This window comes from Ranitomeya variabilis, chromosome 4 (genome assembly GCF_051348905.1).
Source record: "Ranitomeya variabilis isolate aRanVar5 chromosome 4, aRanVar5.hap1, whole genome shotgun sequence".
Classification (NCBI taxonomy): Eukaryota; Metazoa; Chordata; class Amphibia; order Anura; family Dendrobatidae; genus Ranitomeya; species Ranitomeya variabilis.
Genome location: NC_135235.1, coordinates 14,528,450 through 14,552,078, shown reverse-complemented (window position 1 = coordinate 14,552,078; position 23,629 = coordinate 14,528,450). Strand labels below are relative to the sequence as shown.

The window sequence follows — 23,629 nt, the reverse complement described above, 5'->3', positions numbered from 1 at the left end:
CAGGATCAGTAATGTAATGTATGTACACAGTGACTGCACCAGCAGAATAGTGAGTGCAGCTCCGGAGTATAATACAGGATGTAACTCAGGATCAGTAATGTAATGTATGTACACAGTGACTGCACCAGCACAATAGTGAGTGCAGCTCTGGAGTATAATACAGGATGTAACTCAGGATCAGTAATGTAATGTATGTACACAGTGACTGCACCAGCAGAATAGTGAGTGCAGCTCTGGGGTATAATACAGGATGTAGCTCAGGATCAGTAATGTAATGTATGTACACAGTGACTGCACCAGCAGAATAGTGAGTGCAGCTCCGGAGTATAATACAGGATGTAACTCAGGATCAGTACTGTAATGTATGTACACAGTGACTGCACCAGCAGAATAGTGAGTGCAGCTCTGGGGTATAATACAGGATGTATCTCAGGATCAGTACTGTAATGTATGTACACAGTGACTACACCAGCAGAGTAGTGAGTTCAGCTCTGGGGTATAATACAGGAGGTAACATTTACAGTGATTTGTTACATTTTATTCACTTTTTGTGTTCTCTTTGCAGTTGAGGTTTCAGCTGTTGGAGAAGATACATTCGGGCGGATTCTACAATCTGAAGCGTTTGTTCTTGTCACATGACCCAGAAGGCAGAGGAAGAATATCCCGGTACAGTCGTCATTCCCAGGTTTATGACATAAGGCCTGAGGTCCTACCTGTAGATAAGTGCAGGGTAATGGTCCCTGTGTGGTTTAATGCCGTCACTTTTTCCCCAGATTCTGATGATAGTAAGAAACAGACGGTAATGGCTTCATTATATCCGGTCCTGGGAAAGCTGGGTGATGTGGCGTTATTGCAGCCTCAGTGTGTGCGGCTTTCCTGTATGACTCTTCTCTGTGGATCGCCGGCTGCTTTATCTCCAGACTTTTCATGCAGGAAAGCTCTGACAACCCTGTGTGCTGACGTTGTAGCGATGTTGGTTGTCAGCCGGCTCAGCAGCTTTCTGGTGACCAGTCCTCCCAGTTTCCAGCCTGTTGTCATTTCTGTACATTCTCCAATGATCCTATAAGCTGGAGGAACCAATGCAGTGAGGTGGGATCCCCCATGGCAGCCCCTCGCCCCGCCGGGGGCATCAATGACTGTAGCTCAGAAATCCTCCTATTAGATGAGAAGCGTTTTCTGGCGGCTTTGCTGCAGTCTGTTGTTCTCTGTTATCAGGCAGGGTGGGCGCAGCTGACTGATCACCTCTTTTTCCTCTTATAGGGACTCCTTACTGATCATCCTGACGACATTTCTGGGGCGCTTCATTCATAAGTCGGTGTTTCAGCAGCTCCTGTGCAGGTCGCCCCTCACCGTCCTCTATGTTACCCACCTGGGGGCTTCTGCTTACTGACAGGTGGGATTTTACTTACTTTGCACAGATTACACCTGGAAGAGAAACCAGTGATCACTTTTGACGCCTTCTATGATCATTTCAAGCTGGAGGAAGATCAGTCTCCCCCAGAATGGCTGGACCCCATGAGGAGGAAGCGAAAGGCGGCTCTGAAGACGGCACAGGAGGCTCATCTCCAGCTGAAGGCGATGGCTACTAACAGGTCACGGGGGCTCACAACGGGGGCCATATTGTCAGGGCTGGGCAGGCTACAAAACGTATGCATTAGAACCAATGTGTCTGACAACTCGTGTCATTCACCCAATGTGTCTGACAACTCGTGTGTCGTTCATCCAATGTGTCTGACAACTCGTGTCATCCATCCAATGTGTCTGACAACTAGTGTCATTCATCCAGTGTGTCTGACAACTCGTGTCATTCATCCAGTGTGTCTGACAACTCGTGTCATTCATCCAATGTGTCTGACAACTCGTGTCATTCATCCAATGTGTCTGACAACTCGAATCATTCGTCCAATGTGTCTGACAACTCGTGTCATCCATCCAATGTGTCTGACAACTCATGTGTCGTTCATCCAATGTGTCCGACAACTCGAATCATTCGTCCAATGTGTCTGACAACTCGTGTCATCCATCCAATGTGTCTGACAACTCGTGTCATTCATCCAATGTGTCTGACAGCTTGTGTCATTCATCCAATGTGTCTGACAACTTGTGTAATTCATCCAATGTGTCTGACAACTCTTGTCATTCATCCAATGTGTCTGACAACTTGTGTCGTTCATCCAATGTGTCTGACAACTTGTGTAATTCATCCAATGTGTCTGACAACTCGTGTCATTCATCCAATGTGTCTGACAACTCGTGTCGTTCATCCAATGTGTCTGACAACTTGTGTGTTGTTCATCCAATGTGTCTGACAGCCAAGTTGTCTAACTACAAATATGTGTGACAACCATAACTCATATATCTTCCAATAACACAGGTCAACAAAAAAAAAAAAATTTCTGGTGTCCAAAATATTTTAATGAATTTGGGGTATTTTTGGGGTGCTGATTCTGAATATGTCATCAGTTTTGCCAGATTGGCTCAAGTTTTTGGGATTTTTGGTATCTTATTTATAGCACTTGTTGGTAAATGCGACGCATCATCTCATTAATTTCTTTGGATTAGTACTTGAACTGAGCAGTTCTCAATATAGTTTTGTGTTAATTAGTGTTCTAAAAGTTTGTTCATAGCTTGATTTTTGCACTAACTTTATGTTGTTGTCTGTTTTCCAGTGAAAAGCATGAACTCATCAAGAAGAAGTTGTCTTAACGATCCAGACTCATTCTGTTACATTTGTGGTGAATACACACTGCCAAAACATAGAAGAAACATAACAGACTTCGTAAAAAAAGTGTATTTTGCCTATTTTGGGGTTATGCCTGGGGACCAAGACAAGTTTTGGGCACCACACATAGTGTGCAAAGCATGTATCGAATTATTACGAAAATGGAGCAAAGGACAAAGAAAAAGCTTCAAATTTGGTGTTCCAATGGTGTGGAGAGAGCCAAAAAATCATCATGATGACTGTTATTTCTGTGCAGTGCATGTGCAAGGATTCAATAAGCATAAGAAACGAAAATGGGAGTAACATGGAATCTGCAAGAAGGCCTGTCCCTCATTGTGAAGATGTGCCTGTACCTGTGTTTACCATAAATAACAGTCATCATGATGATTTTTTGGCTCTCTCCACACCATTGGAACACCAAATTTGAAGCTTTTTCTTTGTCCTTTGCTCCATTTTCGTAATAATTCGATACATGCTTTGCACACTATGTGTGGTGCCCAAAACTTGTCTTGGTCCCCGAGCATAACCCCAAAATAGGCAAAATACACTTTTTTTACGAAGTCTGTTATGTTTCTTCTATGTTTTGGCAGTGTGTATTCACCACAAATGTAACAGAATGAGTCTGGATCGTTAAGACAACTTCTTCTTGATGAGTTCATGCTTTTCACTGGAAAACAGACAACAACATAAAGTTAGTGCAAAAATCAAGCTATGAACAAACTTTTAGAACACTAATTAACACAAAACTATATTGAGAACTGCTCAGTTCAAGTACTAATCCAAAGAAATTAATGAGATGATGCGTCGCATTTACCAACAAGTGCTATAAATAAGATACCAAAAATCTCAAAAACTTGAGCCAATCTGGCAAAACTGATGACATATTCAGAATCAGCACCCCAAAAATACCCTAAATTCGATGAAATATCTTTGGCACCAAAAATGCTGTTGACCAGTGTAATACATCTGACAACCAAAGTAACCCATGGGACTTTCAAACAATGTGTCTGACAACCCATATGTCTTTCAACCTATGTGTTTGACAATCAGTGTGTTTGGGTAAATTATTTGAAGACACATTGATTGTCAATGTTTCTTCTAACCAAATATTTCTGACAACCCATATGTCTGACAACCCAAATCACATTACTGTCAGTGAACTCTCATTATGATCCTGTAATAAACTGCTCCTCGCCGGCGGCCTCCACTGTTGGGAGCGGCTGCTCCAGGTGGTGGTGCTGGCAGAGTGAGGTCAGTGCCGGCAGTGTGCTCGCCACCCAGCATGCACCAGTGTGATCCACGAATGATAAAAATGGTCTTCATGGTAGTGAAGGTCCTGTCGGGTTCTGCAGCCAGTTTGGGTGTAAGGTTCTGTATTCTGACCCTCATTATGCCCCAACCTCTGACTATCCTGTGTTACTACCAATACCTACAATACCAGAACCGATAACGTCCAGCTGATCAATTCTTTGTCCTTCAGTGACGAGCACTTTTTGGAATCACATGTTTTTCAGATGAAAATATTTTTACACTTATTTCCTGGAAAGCAAATAATTCACAGATCTTATCCTGTTAATTTACTGACTTACAAAATCTGTAGGAAAATGTATTGTCCACTTACAGTACTTAAGTAGTCTTTTCATTTTGGCTCATGACATGATGGGGGCGCTGTTGTATCGATGTCTATGGAAAGTCATTCCCCGAATAGTGGGCATAAGTGGTACTGCATGCTAGAATTGATACAAAGTATCAATGGATTTGTTTTCTTTTTGCCAGATTAATATGCATTATCCTCACACAACTGACTCTTTTAACAAAGTTTGATAGCAGCCTTCTTGAACTTGTGCACGTGATCAATTATTGCTGTTGTGGTCAATTACAGATACTTTGAGCTGTTGAAACTTTTTCCTAATGATTGTCTGACCGCTTCTGAACTCAGAATTGTCCTGACCAAGATAGGTATAAAGATGTCAGAAGAGGAATATAGCAAGTTGTGGAGTAGGTTAGTAAGTCCCTGCAGAGTGCAAGCTCTGAGGCCCAGGATCTACACATTTCTCACTATCATCTGTGTTTCTTTGTGGTTATTTTACAGATATGTTAAAGATGAAACTTCTGCTCTGAGGTTCGATGATTTACAATGTTATCTAGGTACCAAACGACCTGAGGAGAAGCGCAGCGTCCTACTGTGTGCTCTACAGAAGGTGTCGGACAGCCACGAGCCCCAGCAGATGAGTAGGTGGATTGTATTATATCACAGCCTGTACATAGGGGGCGCTAGAGCTCTAGTCCTCCTCCTCTCTGAAGAGACAATTCGCTTATTTCCCAGAGGAGCATTGCGGCTTTAAGTCTCCTCACCTCGACATGCTTAACATGTCAATCTCCGCAAGGAGAAACGATTCTTCTGGATATCGGTCGGACGCCTCTCACACAGCCAAACCAGATCTCCACTTTGCACTGACGAGGGGCAGTACCCCGAAACACAGTGTCTGTAAATTGAGATTCTGGTTTGGCTCTTATCCTAAGTCATGTGACAAGGCTCGTTAAAGGGTCAACATTGACTGTTAGGATTGCTACTTCCTATAGGTGGCACTAGAGTTCTGGTTCTCTTCCTCTCTGAAGAGACAATTTGCATAATAAGCCATATACATGTGATTGTACTTAATTGCATTGCATCATGTCCTCTTCTCCAGTCACAACCAGTGACATCATGTCCTCTTCTCCAGTCACAACCAGTGACATCATGTCCTCTTCTCCAGTCATAACCACAGTGACATCATGTCCTCTTCTCCAGTCACAACCAGTGATGTCATGTCCTCTACTCCAGTCACAACCAGTGACATCATGTCCTCTTCTCCAGTCACAACCAGTGACATCATGTCCTCTTCTCCAGTCACAACCAGTGACATCATGTCCTCTACTCCAGTCATAGCCACAGTGACATCATGTCCTCTTCAGGATCCTTAGTTTGAACCCTTTGCCTACTTGTGGAGTCTCAGCCCTTCATATTCTGATCACACTAAACCGTTCCAATTTTAGATGTGACTGGAGAACAACAACAAAGCTCCGGTAACAAAGTGACACGTGTTCTTTACTTTTATAGAAACTACCAATATAACAGTCTCCAAAACTGGAAATGAAAGGAAATTGTCTCTGAGTATAGAGAAGTGGCTAAAGGAGAAATTCAGGGAGGGGGCTCGAGCCATGAAATCAGAATTTTCGGTACATGACCCACAGGGATCTGGTGTGGTGAGTATACAACCATATGACAATTGCCTAAACGGTGGCGTTATAGTTTGTGATCGGGTCAAAAGTCTGCAAAAACTCTGAATTGAGCCCCACTTCTTTGTGTATCATCACTAGTAGATATGGATCCTGGTTACACCTGACTGCTGGACACCAGCCGCACACGACACGGGCCGCACACGACACGAGCCGCACACGACACGGGCCGCACACGACACGAGCCGCACACGACACGGGCCGCACGCGACACGAGCCGCACACGACACGGGCCGCACACGACACGAGCCGCACACGACATGGGCCGCACACGACACGGGCCGCACACGACACGAGCTCCACGACACGGGCCGCACACGACATGGGCCGCACACGACACGGGCCGCACACGACACGGGCCGCACACGACACGAGCCCCACGACACGGGCCGCACACGACACGAGCCGCACACGACACGGGCCGCACACGACACGAGCCGCACACGACACGAGCCGCACACGACACGGGCCGCACACGACACGGGCCGTACACGACACGGGTCACACACAACACGAGGCACACACGACACGAGGCACACACGACACGGGCCGCACACAACACGAGGCACACACGACAAGGGCCACACACGACAAGGGCCTCACACGACACGGGCCGCACACGACACGGGCCGCACACGACACGGGCCGCACACGACACGGGCCCCACGACATGGGCCGCACACGACACGGGCCGCACACGACACGGGCCGCACACGACACGGGCCGCACACGACACGGGCCGCACACGACACGGGCCGCACACGACACGGGCCGCACACGACACGGGCCGCACACGACACGGGCCGCACACGACACGGGCCGCACACGACACGGGCCGCACACGACACGGGCCGCACACGACACGAGCCCCACGACATGGGCCGCACACGACACGAGCCGCACACGACACGGGCCGCACACGTCACGGGCCGCACACGACACGGGCCGCACACGACACGGGCCGCACACGACACGGGCCGCACACGACACGGGCCGCACACGACACGGGCCGCACACGACACGAGGCACACACAACACGGGCCGCACACGACACGGGCCGCACACGACACGAGGCACACACAACACGAGGCACACACGACAAGGGCCGCATACGACACGGGCCGCACACGACACGGGCCGCACACGACACGGGCCGCACACGACACGGGCCGCACACACAACACGAGGCACACACAACACGAGGCACACACGACAAGGGCCACACACGGGCCGCACACGACACGGGCCGCACACACAACACGAGGCACACACAACACGAGGCACACACGACAAGGGCCACACACGGGCCGCACACGACACGGGCCGCACACGACAGAAGCCGCCCTCACTGTTCATTCACTGTACACATACCGTAAGCTTATTACATACGAGCTATACATGTTATATACAATGCTCTTGCTCAACACGACACAGGCCGCACGCAGCTCACATAACAAAAGCATGGTGGACATATGCTGCTTACATGCTGTACTCATAGGACACAATCGCCACTCGCACACTGGACACATGCTACATGCTGACCACTCGCACACCGGACACATGCTACATGCTGACCACTCACACACCAGGCGCATGCTACATGCTGACCACTCACACACCAGGCGCATGCTACATGCTGACCACTCACACACCAGGCGCGTGCTACATGCTGACCACTCACACACCAGGCGCATGCTGCACGCGGACCACTCACACACCAGGCGCATGCTGCACGCTGACCACTCACACACCAGGCGCGTGCTACATGCTGACCACTCACACACCAGGCGCATGCTACATGCTGACCACTCACACACCAGGCGCGTGCTACATGCTGACCACTCACACACCAGGCGCATGCTACATGCTGACCACTCACACACCAGGCGCATGCTACATGCTGACCACTCGCACACCAGGTGCATGCTACATGCTGACCACTCACACACCAGGCGCATGCTACATGCTGACCACTCGCACACTGGACACATACTGCATGCTGACCACTCACACACCAGGCGCATGCTGCACGCTGACCACTCACACACCAGGCGCATGCTGCACGCTGACCACTCGCACACTGGACACATGCTACACGCTGACCACTCGCACACTGGACACATGCTACATGCTGACCACTCACACACCAGGCGCATGCTGCACGCTGACCACTCACACACCAGGCGCGTGCTACATGCTGACCACTCACACACCAGGTGCATGCTGCACGCTGACCACTCACACACAAGGCGCGTGCTGCACGCTGACCACTCACACACCAGGCGCATGCTACATGCTAACCACTCACACACCAGGCGCATGCTGCACGCTGACCACTCACACACCAGACGCATGCTACACGCTAACCACTCACACACCAGGCGCATGCTGCACGCTGACCATTCACACACCAGGCGCATGCTGCACGCTGACCACTCACACACCAGGCGCATGCTGCACGCGGACCAATCGCATACTGCACACATACTGACATTTATGTATTTTGGGTTATTTTTTTTTAATTCTTGAAATAACATAGATTTGGCTCCACGAAATCCCTGGAAGTCCCCCTAACTGTGCGCTGCATCTTTTCTTCCAGGTAACAAAACAAACCTTCCTCCAAGTCCTGGCCACATTTAATCTCCACCTCTCCAAGGATCAGCTGGGACACTTTCTATCTCGTTGTGGACTGGACGAGACGTTGCCTCAGGTCAATTACCTGGAATTCCTGCAGTGTCTCCAGACCCGAAGTCAGAATACAAGCGGGTGCAAGGTCCCCCGAAAGCTGGACTGTGGGTATGGTCATAGCTTGGTATGTAGGGCCAACCACGGTGATTAGAGATGGCCCGGCATTAATCAGTTATCTGTGTTTCCTGATCGTATACTCTGGTCACATCCAGAGCTGTGCTCAGCATTCTGCTAGGTCACGCTTGGCTCTTAGGACAGAATCTGAGGAATCTGCTCCAGAGACAGTGAGGGCACCAGGCCTATCATCTTACATGGAGATTGGGACACTACTAATCTAATTACAAAACTCAGTTTGTTTGTTTATTTAAATGTCCATTTATTATGTTTTGTGTATGTTCTTTTTGTGTAGATATTTGTTAGATACTTTATTAGATACTTTGTTACACCATGCCTGATGAAGAGAACTAAGAAGTCCTGAAAGCTAACTTTGTGACATCATATTTTATTTTTGTTAGCCATTTATAAGATTTATTTTTCCCACTGAGAGCAAGCTGTTTTTTTTTCTTTCAACTAAATTAGACGTTATGTAACAGGATGACATTAATATGATGACTGTATTGATAAGAACCCAATGATCCTAACTACTGATGTTCTAATAACTTGTTTCTAATCTTCTGTTTCATCCAGGACCAGGAACGCAGAATCCTCACGCTCTTCAGCCACAGCCGGCGCGGTACAAGACCAACTCTTACATTTTTTCCATGCAGATTTTAACTCTCTCCTTTCTGAATTTAGGTGAGAGCTACGTACTGTAGTGCCAAACAGTCATATATGTCACCATACACTGTCCTAGCAGAAACGTACCACCTGCAATATTGGGGAATGGGTGGGGTGGTCAGGGCCGTGCAGCAATTGTTCCCTTTGCCCTTATTATAACTCAGCCCCATATGAAACTCGTCACATCCATTGATTGAAAACAACAGATTCCTGACGGTTCTGACCATTACTGAAACCAGAACTAGAATGTCCTCAGAATATAACTGAATCACAACGAAAGCTGCAAAGGACTAACATCAAACGTCTTCTGCATTTACAGAAAAGCAGATAAAAATAACCTACAAGTTGTCAGCCACAAAGATTTCAGAGCAATCCTAGAAAAAAGGTAAATTTATGTGCGTTGTATGATCTAAGGACATAATATAACTACTATAATACTGCCCCTATGTACAAGAATATAACTACTATAATACTGCTCCTATGTACAACAATATAACTACTATAATACTGCTCCTATGTACAAGAATATAACTACTATAATACTGCTCCTATGTACAAGAATATAACTACTATAATACTGCCCCTATGTACAAGAATATAACTACTATAATACTGCTCCTATGTACAAGAATATAACTACTATAATACTGCTCCTATGTACAAGAATATAACTACTATAATACTGCTCCTATGTACAAGAATATAACTACTATAATACTGCCCCTATGTACAAGAATATAACTACTATAATACTGCTCCTATGTACAAGAATATAACTACTATAATACTTCCCCCTATGTACAAGAATATAACTACTATAATACTGCTCCTATGTACAAGAATATAACTACTATAATACTGCTCCTATGTACATGAATATAACTACTATAATACTGCCCCTATGTACAAGAATATAACTACTATAATACTGCACCCTATGTACAAGAATATAACTACTATAATACTGCCCCCATGTACAAGAATATAACTACTATAATATTGCTCCTATGTGTAAGAATATAACTACTATAATACTGCCCCATGTACAAAAATATAACTACTATAATACTGCTCCTATGTACAGGAATATAACTACTATAATACTGCTATGTACAAGAATATAACTACTATAATACTGCTCCTATGTGTAAGAATATAACTACTGTAATACTGCCCCTATATACAAGAATATAACTACTATAATACTGCCCCTATATGCAAGAATATAACTACTATAATACTGCTCCCATGTACAAGAATATAACTACTATAATACTGCTCCTATGTACAAGAATATAAATACTATAATACTGCCCCATGTACAAGAATATAACTACTATAATACTGCTCCTATGTACAGGAATATAACTACTATAATACTGCTATGTACAAGAATATAACTACTATAATACTGCTCCTATGTGTAAGAATATAACTACTTTAATACTGCCCCTATATACAAGAATATAACTACTATAATACTGCCCCTATATGCAAGAATATAACTACTATAATACTGCTCCCATGTACAAGAATATAACTACTATAATACTGCTCCTATGTACAAGAATATAACTACTATAATACTGCCCCATGTACAAGAGTATAACTACTATAATACTGCTCCTATGTACAAGAATATCACTACTATAATACTGCTCCTATGTGCAGGAATATAACTACTATAATACTGTCCCTATGTACAAGAATATAACTACTATAATACTGCTCCTATGTACAAGAATATAACTACTATAATACTGCCCCATGTACAAGAATATAACTACTATAATACTGCTCCTATGTACAAGAATATAACTACTATAATACTGCTCCTATATACAAGAATATAATTACTATAATACTGCTCCTATGTACAAGAATATAACTACTATAATACTGCTCCTATGTACAAGAATATAACTACTATAATACTGCTCCTATGTACAAGAATATAACTACTATAATACTGCCCCATGTACAAGAATATAACTACTATAATACTGCTCCTATGTACAAGAATATAACTACTATAATACTGCTCCTATGTACATGAATATAGCTACTATAATACTGCTATGTACAAGAATATAGCTACTATAATACTGCTATGTACAAGAATATAACTACTATAATACTGCCCCTATGTACAAGAATATAACTACTATAATACTGCCCCCTATGTACAAGAATATAACTACTATAATACTGCTCCTATGTACAAGAATATAACTACTATAATACTGCCCCCTATGTACAAGAATATAACTACTATAATACTGCTCCTATGTACAAGAATATAGCTACTATAATACTGCTCCTATGTACAGGAATATAGCTACTATAATACTGCCCCTATGTGCAAGAATATAACTACTATAATACTGCCCCTATGTACAAGAATATAACTACTATAATACTGCCCCTATGTACAAGAATATAACTACTATAATACTGCCCCTATGTACATGAATATAGCTACTATAATACTGCTATGTACAGGAATATAACTACTATAATACTGCTATGTACAAGAATATAACTACTATAATACTGCTCCCTATGTACAAGAATATAACTACTATAATACTGCTCCTATGTACAAGAATATAACTACTATAATACTGCTCCTATGTACAAGAATATAACTACTATAATACTGCTATGTACAAGAATATAACTACTATAATACTGCCCCTATGTACAAGAATATAACTACTATAATACTGCTCCTATGTACAAGAATATAACTACTATAATACTGCTCCTATGTACAGGAATATAACTACTATAATACTGCTATGTACAAGAATATAACTACTATAATACTGCTCCCTATGTACAAGAATATAACTACTATAATACTGCTCCTATGTACAAGAATATAACTACTATAATACTGCTCCTATGTGTAAGAATATAACTACTATAATACTGCTCCTATGTACAAGAATATAACTACTATAATACTGCCCTATGTACAAGAATATAACTACTATAATACTGCCCCTATTTGCAAGAATATAACTACTATAATACTGCTCCTATGTACAAGAATATAACTACTATAATACTGACCCATGTACAAGAATATAACTACTATAATACTGCCCCCTATGTACAAGAATATAACTACTATAATACTGCTCCTATGTACAAGAATATAACTACTATAATACTGCCCCCTATGTACAAGAATATAACTACTATAATACTGCTCCTATGTACAAGAATATAACTACTATAATACTGCCCCTATGTACAAGAATATAACTACTATAATACTGCCCCTATGTACAAGAATATAACTACTATAATACTGCTCCTATGTACAATAATATAACTACTATAATACTGCCCCTATGTACAAGAATATATCTACTATAATACTGCCCCCTATGTACAAGAATATAACTACTATAATACTGCCCCATGTACAAGAATATAACTACTATAATACTGCCCCATGTACAAGAATATAACTACTATAATACTGCTCCTATGTATAAGAATATAACTACTATAATACTGCCCCATGTACAAGAATATAACTACTATAATACTGCTCCTATGTATAAGAATATAACTACTATAATACTGCTCCTATGTATAAGAATATAACTACTATAATACTGCTCCTATGTTCAATAATGTAACTGTTATATAACTGCATATAATAGAAAACCTTTCTCATTTCCTGTAGGTTTTCTATAAAGGTAACAGATGAGGAATTTGCCTATTTGATGGAGAAGTTACCCATGAATCATCTTGGAGATATCAGATATTTGGAGTTTATGGCCAAATTCGATAGCAGGTAAAAATGAAAGCAATTAGTGAGATTAGTGATCGCCGTTGGTTGAAGATTAAACACTTTTATTGAATAAGAAACATTTAATACTGGATACAATGTGACTATTGTCATTCTGTGACTTCAGGCAGATGGAGAATCTGATTAAATATCTGTGGACTTTGCAGATATTAATGGACGATCTGCCCTCTAGTGGTGATATAGTTAATTGCATTTATTATTGATATTCTTAGCATCATCCATTTGTCCAGAAGTTCTGATCCTCTGGAATTTCTTTCCTACCAGAGCAACAAAATTGTCAATATAGTCTGAAAGTTTGATACTTTGATTCAGTTTTGTTTGTGGTTTGCTTTATGCTTTTGTCACACCCATAGCTGCATTTCTTATTGATTCACTATGGAGGATGTGCTGTTTCCAGACTTCTGTTCATTGGCCGCACGGGTGGCACAATGCATTGCAGCAGAGCGCTCACTACATGAAGGGCAGCTGACTCAAGACACTAAAGAGCTGCAATTAAAATCAAAGGCAAAACACATAAAAAGCATTTCTGAACTTCCAGAGATGGGAATTTAAGTATCTGGGACGGACGTGAGACGGTTCTGACTGACTGCAGCCGAAAAGGAAAAGTGACCAATAACAGCGCCGGAAGCAGAAAGAGTCGCAGAAGAGAGAGGAGCGAGGAGCAGGTAGCGGCCACACGTGTTCTTTATGTGAATTATTAAAGGGAATGTGTCGTCAGAAGATGGCGCTATATACATAAAATTATTAAAGGGAATGTGTCGTCAGAAGATGGCGCTATATAAATAAAATTATTATTAAAGGGAATGTGTCGTCAGAAGATGGCGCTATATAAATAAAATTATTATTAAAGGGAATGTGTCGTCAGAGGATGGCGCACTGCTTGTCAGGGTCTTAATAATAATAATAGTAATAATAACAATAATTACACTATGTAACACAATTTTTGTTCCTGGCTTCCCAGTGTAATATTTCAACTGCTTATGTTTAAATGGAAAAACGACTTCATTCAGCACAAACTGTGATTTTATGACCACAGGGCAGAAAATGTCGTATATTTTGTGTCAAAAAAAAAGAAATTACAAAGCAAAGTTTTTATGGAACAACAACTATTTTCTATTTATTTTAGGCATAACGGGTTAGGAAAACACACTTTGGACCCAGGAACAAAAAATAAATACAAATTTGTTACATAGTGTTATCTTTTATTTTTATATATTTTGTAAATACGTTTTTAGCTATTCTTCTAATCAAGATCTGGGCTAATTGTAGATAAATTCTTCGTCTTTGTTTGTTTTTTCTACAACAGACTTTTCAGCAGTCTCATTTGCATCTCAGGCAGATTGACAGTGACAGGCGCCTTCTATGCAAACGTCAGGGTCTGCGTCAGTCTATTGGTGCTGATGTGGATGCCCTGAAAGTATAAATCGAGATTTAGTCCCAGGAGTGAATATTGTGAGATTTCTACTTATTTTCATACAGAAAATATAAAAAAATGCCAAATCTTATTACAATGTATCTAAAATACACTTGCAGTGAAATCCTGCTGTAACAGAAGGTCACACTCCGATGTGGCCCTCACTATAACTGTGTTATATACATATATATATATATATATATACTGTGTAAATATACAGTATATAGGACAGGGACCTCATTCTCCAGTGATCGCATTCTCCTGTCTTCCTCCCCTGCGTCCTGCACTCCATGAAAATTCACTGGAAATACAGCTATGAAGCCGAGAGCAACAGTGAATTCAGCTGCACTTAGAGATCAGGTTACAGCTGCCTCCTAAACATTGATATGGAGAGTGGAGAATAGAGGGAACAGCTGTATGACCTCCACCTTGCGTCTTCTTTCTAGATGGATGGTAGCAATGCTTATTACTGCCACATAGTGTCCTCCGTGCTACTGCCCATAGTAGTGCACATAATACACTATGTGAGAGGAGGAGGGCGAGGAGGGAGCTGCTGCTTCTGCATGTTGGAGAGATGGGGGGGCCCTTCTCCTGTCCGTGTTAACCCCTCATGGAAAACTGATAATAGAGAGAACCTGCAGAGGGAAAATTCCGGTTTAAGCCCTGAGACGTCTCCGTCTTCGCTGTCCTCCCTGAGCTGAGCACATCGGCAGCACATATCTCCCATCTGTCCAATAGATTGATATTTATATCTAGAGATGGGCGAAGCAGTGAATGATCGGGGCCGGCGGGTTTAGCTGAACATCTTTAAAAAAAAGTTCAATTCTGGTACCAGAACCCGGAACCCATTCGAATCAATGGTGGGCCCGAACATTGGGAGTTTCCCACACTGTCACCTGCGTGACGGCAAGAGAAACACCGGCTCTGAACAGCAGTACGTTCGTTACCACCGGTCACAGCGCTGCGGTTCCCACTTTGTCATACAGATGACATCATCCTACATCTGGTCTCACTGGTAGCCGCGAGAGCAGGTTTATGATGACGGGAGTATTCACCAGCTGGCACCAGTGCAATAAATAAATTAGTTATTTTTTTTAAAAGTGATGTTCTGTCCCCTCTATCTTTGACAACCAGCACAGGCAAAACCGACAGCTGTGGGCTGCAGCCCTCGGCTGTCAGTGTTATCTTGGCTAGTTAAAAAAATTAAGGGGCACTCATGCTATTTTTTTTATTTATATAAATAATTTAAAAAAATAGCATTTTTGACAGCTGGGGTCTCGTATTTTCAGGCTGGTAATGGGCCATTGATATTGGCTATCCCACTCAGCCTAAAAATAGCAGCCCGCAGCCGCCCAGGAAAGGCACATCTATTAGATGTTCCCATTCTGTCACTGTGCCTGGCTCTTCCCACTTACTCTGGTGCGGTGGCAAGTGGGGTAATAATTGAGGTTGATGTCAGTTCTGTAATATCAGCTGACATCAAGCCGACAGGTTCGTGACGGAGAGGCATCTATAAGAGGCCTCCATTACTATTCCCATAATTAGATTATAATAAAGACACAGACAAAATAAAGTCCTTTATGTGAACTAAAACTACCCACCTTCCTTTACCCAATTATTTAACAAAAAAAAACAATTTTCCTCACCAGTCCGACGATAAGATAATCCATCGCTGTCTAATCCTGATGGTTTGGAGAGCAGTCACATCAGTGATGCGACCGCTCTCCACACCAACCAGAACACACTGAGCAGAGCGTGAGAAGCTCTGCCTGTGACCAGCGGTAACCTCAATGACGTCACTGCCGGTCACAGGCAGGCAGCTCTTCTCACGCTCTGCTCAGTGTGTTCTGGTTGGTGTGGAGAGCGGTCGCATCACTGATGTGACTGCTCTCCAAACCATCTGGATCATCGAGGAACAGATAGGGATTATCTTCTGGACAGATGAGAAATATGATGTTTTTTATTTATTTTTTTTACAGTAATAAATGGATAAAGACACAGCCCGGCTTTATTCTGGCTGTGTCTTTATTACAATATGTCTATGGGGTTAGTAATTGATAGGTGTCTTTTAGACACCCCTGACATAACTAACCCCTGACCTTTATGTCAGCTGACATTACAAAGCTGACATCAACCCCAATACTATTACCCCGCTTGCCACCGCACCAGGGCAAGTGGAAAGAGACAGACAAAGCGCCAGAATTGGCGCATCTAATAGACGCTCCTTTTCTGGGTGGCTACGGGCTGCTATTTTTAGGCTGGGGGGGCAATATCAATGGCCCCTTCCCAGTCTGAGAATACTAGCCCCCAGCTGTCTGCTATAGCTTGGCTGGTTGTCAAAAATAGGGGGACCCTACTACATTTTTTTAAATTATTTAAATAATTAAAAGAAATGGTGTGGGGGTCCCCTCTACTTTTGATAACCAGCCAAGATAACGCTGACAGCTGAGGGCTGCACATTTTTTTTTATTATTATTATTATTTATTTATTTATTGCACACGTGCCGGCTGGTGAATACTCCCATCATTGGACACCTGCTCTCGCTGCTATCAGCATGAGCAAGCATACAATGGTGAGAGTAGTACTTTCATCAGCCGATGCCTGTGGGAGGCGGTAACCTTTTTACCTCCGGTCAGAACTGCTAGCTCATAGATGCCAGCGTGGGAACCGCAGAACTTTGACCGGCAGAAGGTTTGATCAGAGCCGGTGTTTCTCGCTCTGTCACACAGATGTCATTATAGGAAGCAGCCAATGTTCGAGCCGCCAAACCCAAACAGTAACACGACTTCCTGGAGAAGTCCGTGTTCAGAGTCCGTGCACAGACACTAGGTGTTCAGTATGGACCCCGAACTTTACTGTTCAGGTTCGTCCATCACTACTTATATCCTGCGCTGATGCATTGTATCAGTCTGGAGTCCAAGCAGAGCATTGTCTACACTGGATACATTTGTAACAAACCCTCTTTTGTAAGAACTACACACAAATTATTTGCAGAATTCACTGAAATTCTTCCAATAATAAAAAAAAATATATATTTTATATCCCATTCAGTATCTTACATATTAGCCGATAAAGTTTTAGTAGATGTGACCTCTCCGGAATCGCTCATCTTTTGATGCAGCTGTGAGAGGAGCAGGAGTAACCCGTTAATATACAGAAGACCAGAGAACTCCTTATAATTTCACTTTTGCTTCTTTACGTCCGTCCCCTTTTTTGTCATTTTCAACCTTTTGTGTCAGAAGACGCCCTAGGGGAAAACTTGAAAAACAAATTTCCCTTGATTTCCCCCTTCGCAGTGTGACACACAGGACAGCCCGCTAGTGATCAGGACAAATAATGTGAAAATGTCTCCGACCTGCTGCAATAACGGACAGGACAACGCTGAAACCGAAAGTCTGTGTGTGATTTGTGTCACCGGAGACATCGTCTCATGTTGTCATTACTTTACAGCTCACAGAAATCATCAGACGCCTTGTCAAAAACAACTACGAGACTCTGGAGCAGAACTTCACCGAGATGGACGAGTGGAACACCCGGAGACTGACGGCGGAATCCTTGTACCAGCTCCTGAAACGGTAAGTATGTGCGGAGGAGGTAAACCCTGAAGTAACACAATAGCGCCCCCATCTGTTCAGTGCTGCCATGAGGAATCTTTGAGCCTTGGCGAAAAATCAGCCTCTGCCAGAGAGTAACATCACCTGGAAGAAGGTAACACCACCTGAGAGTAACACCACCTGGAAGAAGGTAACACCACCTGAGAGTAACATCTCCTGGAAGGAGGTAACACCACCTGAGAGTAACATCACCTGGAAGAAGGTAACACCACCTGAGAGTAACATCACCTACAAGGAGGTAACACCACCTGAGAGTAACATCACCTGGAAGAAGGTAACACCACCTGAGAGTAACATCTCCTGGAAGGAGGTAACACCACCTGAGAGTAACATCACCTGGAAGGAGGTAACACCACCTGAGAGTAACACCACCTGCAAGGAGGTAACACCACCTGAGAGTAACATCACCTGGAAGAAGGTAACACCACCTGAGAGTAACATCACCTGGAAGGAGGTAACACCACCTGAGAGTAACATCACCTGGAAGAAGGTAACACCACCTGAGAGTAACACCACCTGCAAGGAGGTAACACCACCTGAGAGTAACATCACCTGGAAGAAGGTAACACCACCTGAGAGTAACACCACCTGCAAGGAGGTAACACCACCTGAGAGTAACATCACCTGGAAGAAGGTAACACCACCTGAGAGTAACATCACCTGGAAGGAGGTAACACCACCTGAGAGTAACATCACCTGGAAGGAGGTAACACCACCTGAGAGTAACATCACCTACAAGGAGGTAACACCACCTGAGAGTAACATCACCTGGAAGAAGGTAACACCATCTGAGAGTAACATCACCTGGAAGGAGGTAACACCACCTGAGAGTAACATCACCTGGAAGGAGGTAACACCACCTGAGAGTAACACCACCTGGAAGGAGGTAACACCACCTGAGAGTAACATCTCCTGGAAGACGGTAACACCACCTGAGAGTAACATCACCTGGAAGGAGGTAACACCACCTGAGAGTAACATCACCTGGAAGGAGGTAACACCACCTGAGAGTAACAATACCTGGAAGGAGGTAACACCACCTGAGAGTAACATCACCTGGAAGAAGGTAACACCACCTGAGAGTAACATCTCCTGGAAGGAGGTAACACCACCTGAGAGTAACATCACCTGGAAGGAGGTAACACCACCTGAGAGTAACATCTCCTGGAAGGAGGTAACACCACCTGAGAGTAACACCACCTGCAAGGAGGTAACACCACCTGAAAGTAACATCACCTGGAAGAAGGTAACACCACCTGAGAGTAACATCACCTACAAGGAGGTAACATCACCTCAGAGTAACATCACCTGGAAGAAGGTAACACCACCTGAGAGTAACATCACCTGGAAGGAGGTAACACCACCTGAGAGTAACATCACCTACAAGGAGGTAACACCACCTGAGAGTAACATCACCTGGAAGAAGGTAACACCACCTGAGAGTAACATCTCCTGGAAGGAGGTAACACCACCTGAGAGTAACATCACCTGGAAGGAGGTAACACCACCTGAGAGTAACATCTCCTGGAAGGAGGTAACACCACCTGAGAGTAACACCACCTGCAAGGAGGTAACACCACCTGAAAGTAACATCACCTGGAAGAAGGTAACACCACCTGAGAGTAACATCACCTACAAGGAGGTAACATCACCTCAGAGTAACATCACCTGGAAGAAGGTAACACCACCTGAGAGTAACATCACCTGGAAGAAGGTAACACCACCTGAGAGTAACATCTCCTGGAAGGAGGTAACACCACCTGAGAGTAACATCTCCTGGAAGGAGGTAACACCACCTGAGAGTAACATCACCTGGAAGGAGGTAACACCACCTGAGAGTAACATCACCTGGAAGAAGGTAACACCACCTGAGAGTAACATCTCCTGGAAGGAGGTAACACCACCTGAGAGTAACATCTCCTGGAAGGAGGTAACACCACCTGAGAGTAACATCACCTGGAAGAAGGTAACACCATCTGAGAGTAACATCACCTGGAAGGAGGTAACACCACCTGAGAGTAACATCACCTGGAAGGAGGTAACACCACCTGAGAGTAACACCACCTGGAAGGAGGTAACACCACCTGAGAGTAACATCTCCTGGAAGGAGGTAACACCACCTGAGAGTAACATCACCTGGAAGACGGTAACACCACCTGAGAGTAACATCACCTGGAAGAAGGTAACACCACCTGAGAGTGACATCACCTGGAAGAAGGTAACACCAACTGAGAGTGACATCACCTACAAGGAGGTAACACCACCTGAGAGTGACATCACCTGGAAGAAGGTAACACCACCTGAGAGTAACATCACCTGGAAGAAGGTAACACCACCTGAGAGTGACATCACCTGGAAGAAGGTAACACCACCTGAGAGTAACATCACCTACAAGGAGGTAACACCACCTGAGAGTAACATCGCCTGGAAGAAGGTAACACCACCTGAGAGTGACATCACCTGGAAGGAGGTAACACCACCTGAGAGTAACATCACCTGGAAGGAGGTAACACCACCTGAGAGTAACATCGCCTACAAGGAGGTAACACCACCTGAGAGTAACATCGCCTGGAAGAAGGTAACACCATCTGAGAGTAACATCACCTGGAAGGAGGTAACACCACCTGAGAGTAACATCACCTGGAAGGAGGTAACACCACCTGAGAGTAACTTCACCTGGAAGGAGGTAACACCACCTGAGAGTAACATCTCCTGGAAGAAGGTAACACCACCTGAGAGTAACATCACCTGGAAGGAGGTAACACCACCTGAGAGTAACATCACCTGGAAGGAGGTAACACCATCTGAGAGTAACATCACCTGGAAGGAGGTAACACCACCTGAGAGTAACATCACCTGGAAGGAGGTAACACCACCTGAGAGTAACATCACCTACAAGGAGGTAACACCACCTGAGAGTAACACCACCTGGAAGAAGGTAACACCACCTGAGAGTAACATCACCTGGAAGAAGGTAACACCACCTGAGAGTAACATCTCCTACAAGGAGGTAGCACCACCTGAGAGTAACATCACCTGGAAGGAGGTAACACCACCTGAGAGTAACATCACCTGGAAGAAGGTAACACCACCTGAGAGTAACATCTCCTGGAAGGAGGTAACACCACCTGAGAGTAACATCACCTGGAAGAAGGTAACACCACCTGACAGTAACATCACCTGCAAGTAGGTAACACCACCTGAGAGTAACATCACCTGGAAGTAGGTAACACCACCTGAGAGTAACATCACCTACAAGGAGGTAACACCACCTGAGAGTAACACCACCTGGAAGAAGGTAACACCACCTGAGAGTAACATCACCTACAAGTAGGTAACACCATCTGAGAGTAACATCACCTGGAAGGAGGTAACACCACCTGAGAGTAACATCACCTGGAAGTAGGTAACACCACCTGAGAGTAACATCACCTGGAAGAAGGTAACACCACCTGAGAGTGACATCGCCTGGAAGGAGGTAACATCACCTGAGAGGGAGCCAGTGGAGAAAGCCCCTGACATATTGGGGTTGTTGCTGCACGCACAGTGCATGGGGCCAGGGGGGCAGGGCAATCACAGTAATTAGTAATGGTTCTTTTTGGGATGAATAGGCAAGATGCGGCTGAGCTTTCTGACAATGGAAGGATGACACAAAGGATCAGTTCTGGCCAGACGAGGAAGAAACAGAAAAGGGCAGGAGAAGACACAACTTACTAGGGGCCCTGTAGAAGCTCAGGAGCAAGGAGGAAACAGTAATGTAGGAGGCCTGGGGCTCCGCTGGGGTGGAGAGGAGGATGTGGGTGTCGGGCACTCCTTCTTTACCACAATGCTGACATTTTGACTGAAGGCAGGTAGGACTCCTGCTTATCTGTTAGAGTGGTAACCTCTTCTTCACTCCATATCACTGAGGGAAGGGAAGGCACCTGCTTACTCCGGGCCCATATACTTTATGGACAAGGCCAAGAGATATAATGGGGCCTCTTTTTTTCACCTAAGTTAAGCTAATTGGGCGCATTGAGGAGGTTCAGTGGTTACAGGATCTGGAGGTCAACGAGCCGCCTCTTTTTTGATCTCCGCTACCAGATCCCTTAGTCATGCTCACTTTACTGCCCTGCTGGCCGCCGGGGATCCGGTGATAAAGGATCTTTGGTTGCTCTTGTCTTATTCTGCTCTGTCAGGGAAGGGAAAGAACACATGGCCAACATAAAATAAAAATATTCACATTGTTACAAAAATGTTTTAAAACTTAGAGAAGTGTTTGGATTTTCAGTTTTTGGTCATGAGGTTTAACCTTTGGCACCTGAAATGTGAATCTCAAAAATTCTACACTTCTACTTTACATTGCAGATGTAATGTCAGTCCAGAGATTTCCAGAGAAGAAGTGCAGCGAGTCTGGAAGATCCTCATTCTAAATCAAGACCAGACGGTTGACTTCTTGCAGTTTGTCCGCCATTTTGGTTTTTCCATAAATTCTTCGTGCTTCCCGAATGCTAAAATTTCTCCTCCGGTGAGAGGCGATGTTGACTGCCTGATTCGCTCTTTGAAGCTTAACTCTGACACCAAGATCATTGCAAATTTCCTGCAGACAAAGGTGAGGTCCTGTAATCACTCCCTACAGAGCAGAGCTTGGTAGCTTTGATTTGTGAACTGCAGTACCACTTTTTACCACAAATAGTGACTTTCTTCCATAGACACCAATACAACAGCGCCCCCATCTCAGATTTAAATGATTTTATTGGCCATGAGAAGTCCCTATGGGCTCCGATTGTTTTGCAGTGTATGCAAGCGATTGTTCTCTGTTTTAAACCACTGAATGCAGGGCAGATAAATATAGTAAATTTCTCCCTGTCATATGTCAGACTTGAACCAAGAGCCTGCTGGCATAATGTGTAGCAAATGTATTAATAGACGTAAGCTTGGTAATAAAGATGCCACATCTTTGTGCTATACATGTGCCAGAAACTGAAATCTATGCCATCCATGAGCCATAGGGCCACCAGAAAAGGAGAAAATAAAAGTTGCTGCAGAACTGACCCCTGTGCTCTGCAACTTTCTGATGCCCGTCCTGACTTAGGGAGGTCATAAACTCTCCCTTTTGGGGTTAAGAATCCCAATATCAGAGGCTGAAACATGTCCGAGCCATGTAATTCTCACTTCTAGAGGTTTGTTACATTTGTATTTCATCTTCTGTGAGCAAAGCAGCCTGAACTTCAGACTGACACATCTTTTCTGGGTTGATACATTGTTACAAACTATCAATCAAGAAAGTCTACTTCATAGAGGATTATCAAGTATGGATACAAGT

At 44.0% G+C, this 23,629-nt stretch overlaps 2 protein-coding genes across 3 annotated transcripts in view; both read left to right on the top strand.

Annotated features, from left to right (window-relative positions):
• The window catches only part of ACSL5 (acyl-CoA synthetase long chain family member 5), a 369,346-nt gene that overhangs the window by 129,437 nt on the left and 216,280 nt on the right, over positions 1-23,629 (top strand). The window lies entirely within an intron of this gene.
• LOC143769449 (EF-hand calcium-binding domain-containing protein 6-like) overlaps positions 1-23,629 on the top strand; it is a 48,794-nt gene that overhangs the window by 18,370 nt on the left and 6,795 nt on the right. The window contains exons 3-15 of one of the 2 annotated variants that reach the window (XM_077258033.1): positions 566-666; positions 1,261-1,338; positions 1,419-1,592; positions 4,605-4,724; positions 4,815-4,954; positions 5,823-5,968; positions 8,601-8,797; positions 9,377-9,484; positions 9,786-9,851; positions 13,170-13,280; positions 13,834-13,960; positions 18,161-18,285; positions 22,672-22,915. In XM_077258033.1, coding sequence (XP_077114148.1) covers positions 566-666; positions 1,261-1,338; positions 1,419-1,592; positions 4,605-4,724; positions 4,815-4,954; positions 5,823-5,968; positions 8,601-8,797; positions 9,377-9,484; positions 9,786-9,851; positions 13,170-13,280; positions 13,834-13,960; positions 18,161-18,285; positions 22,672-22,915 — 1,737 coding nt within the window. Of the gene's footprint in view, positions 1-565; positions 667-1,260; positions 1,394-1,418; positions 1,593-4,604; positions 4,725-4,814; positions 4,955-5,822; positions 5,969-8,600; positions 8,798-9,376; positions 9,485-9,785; positions 9,852-13,169; positions 13,281-13,833; positions 13,961-18,160; positions 18,286-22,671; positions 22,916-23,629 lie in introns of both variants that reach the window. The other variant, XM_077258034.1, reaches the window with a different exon arrangement.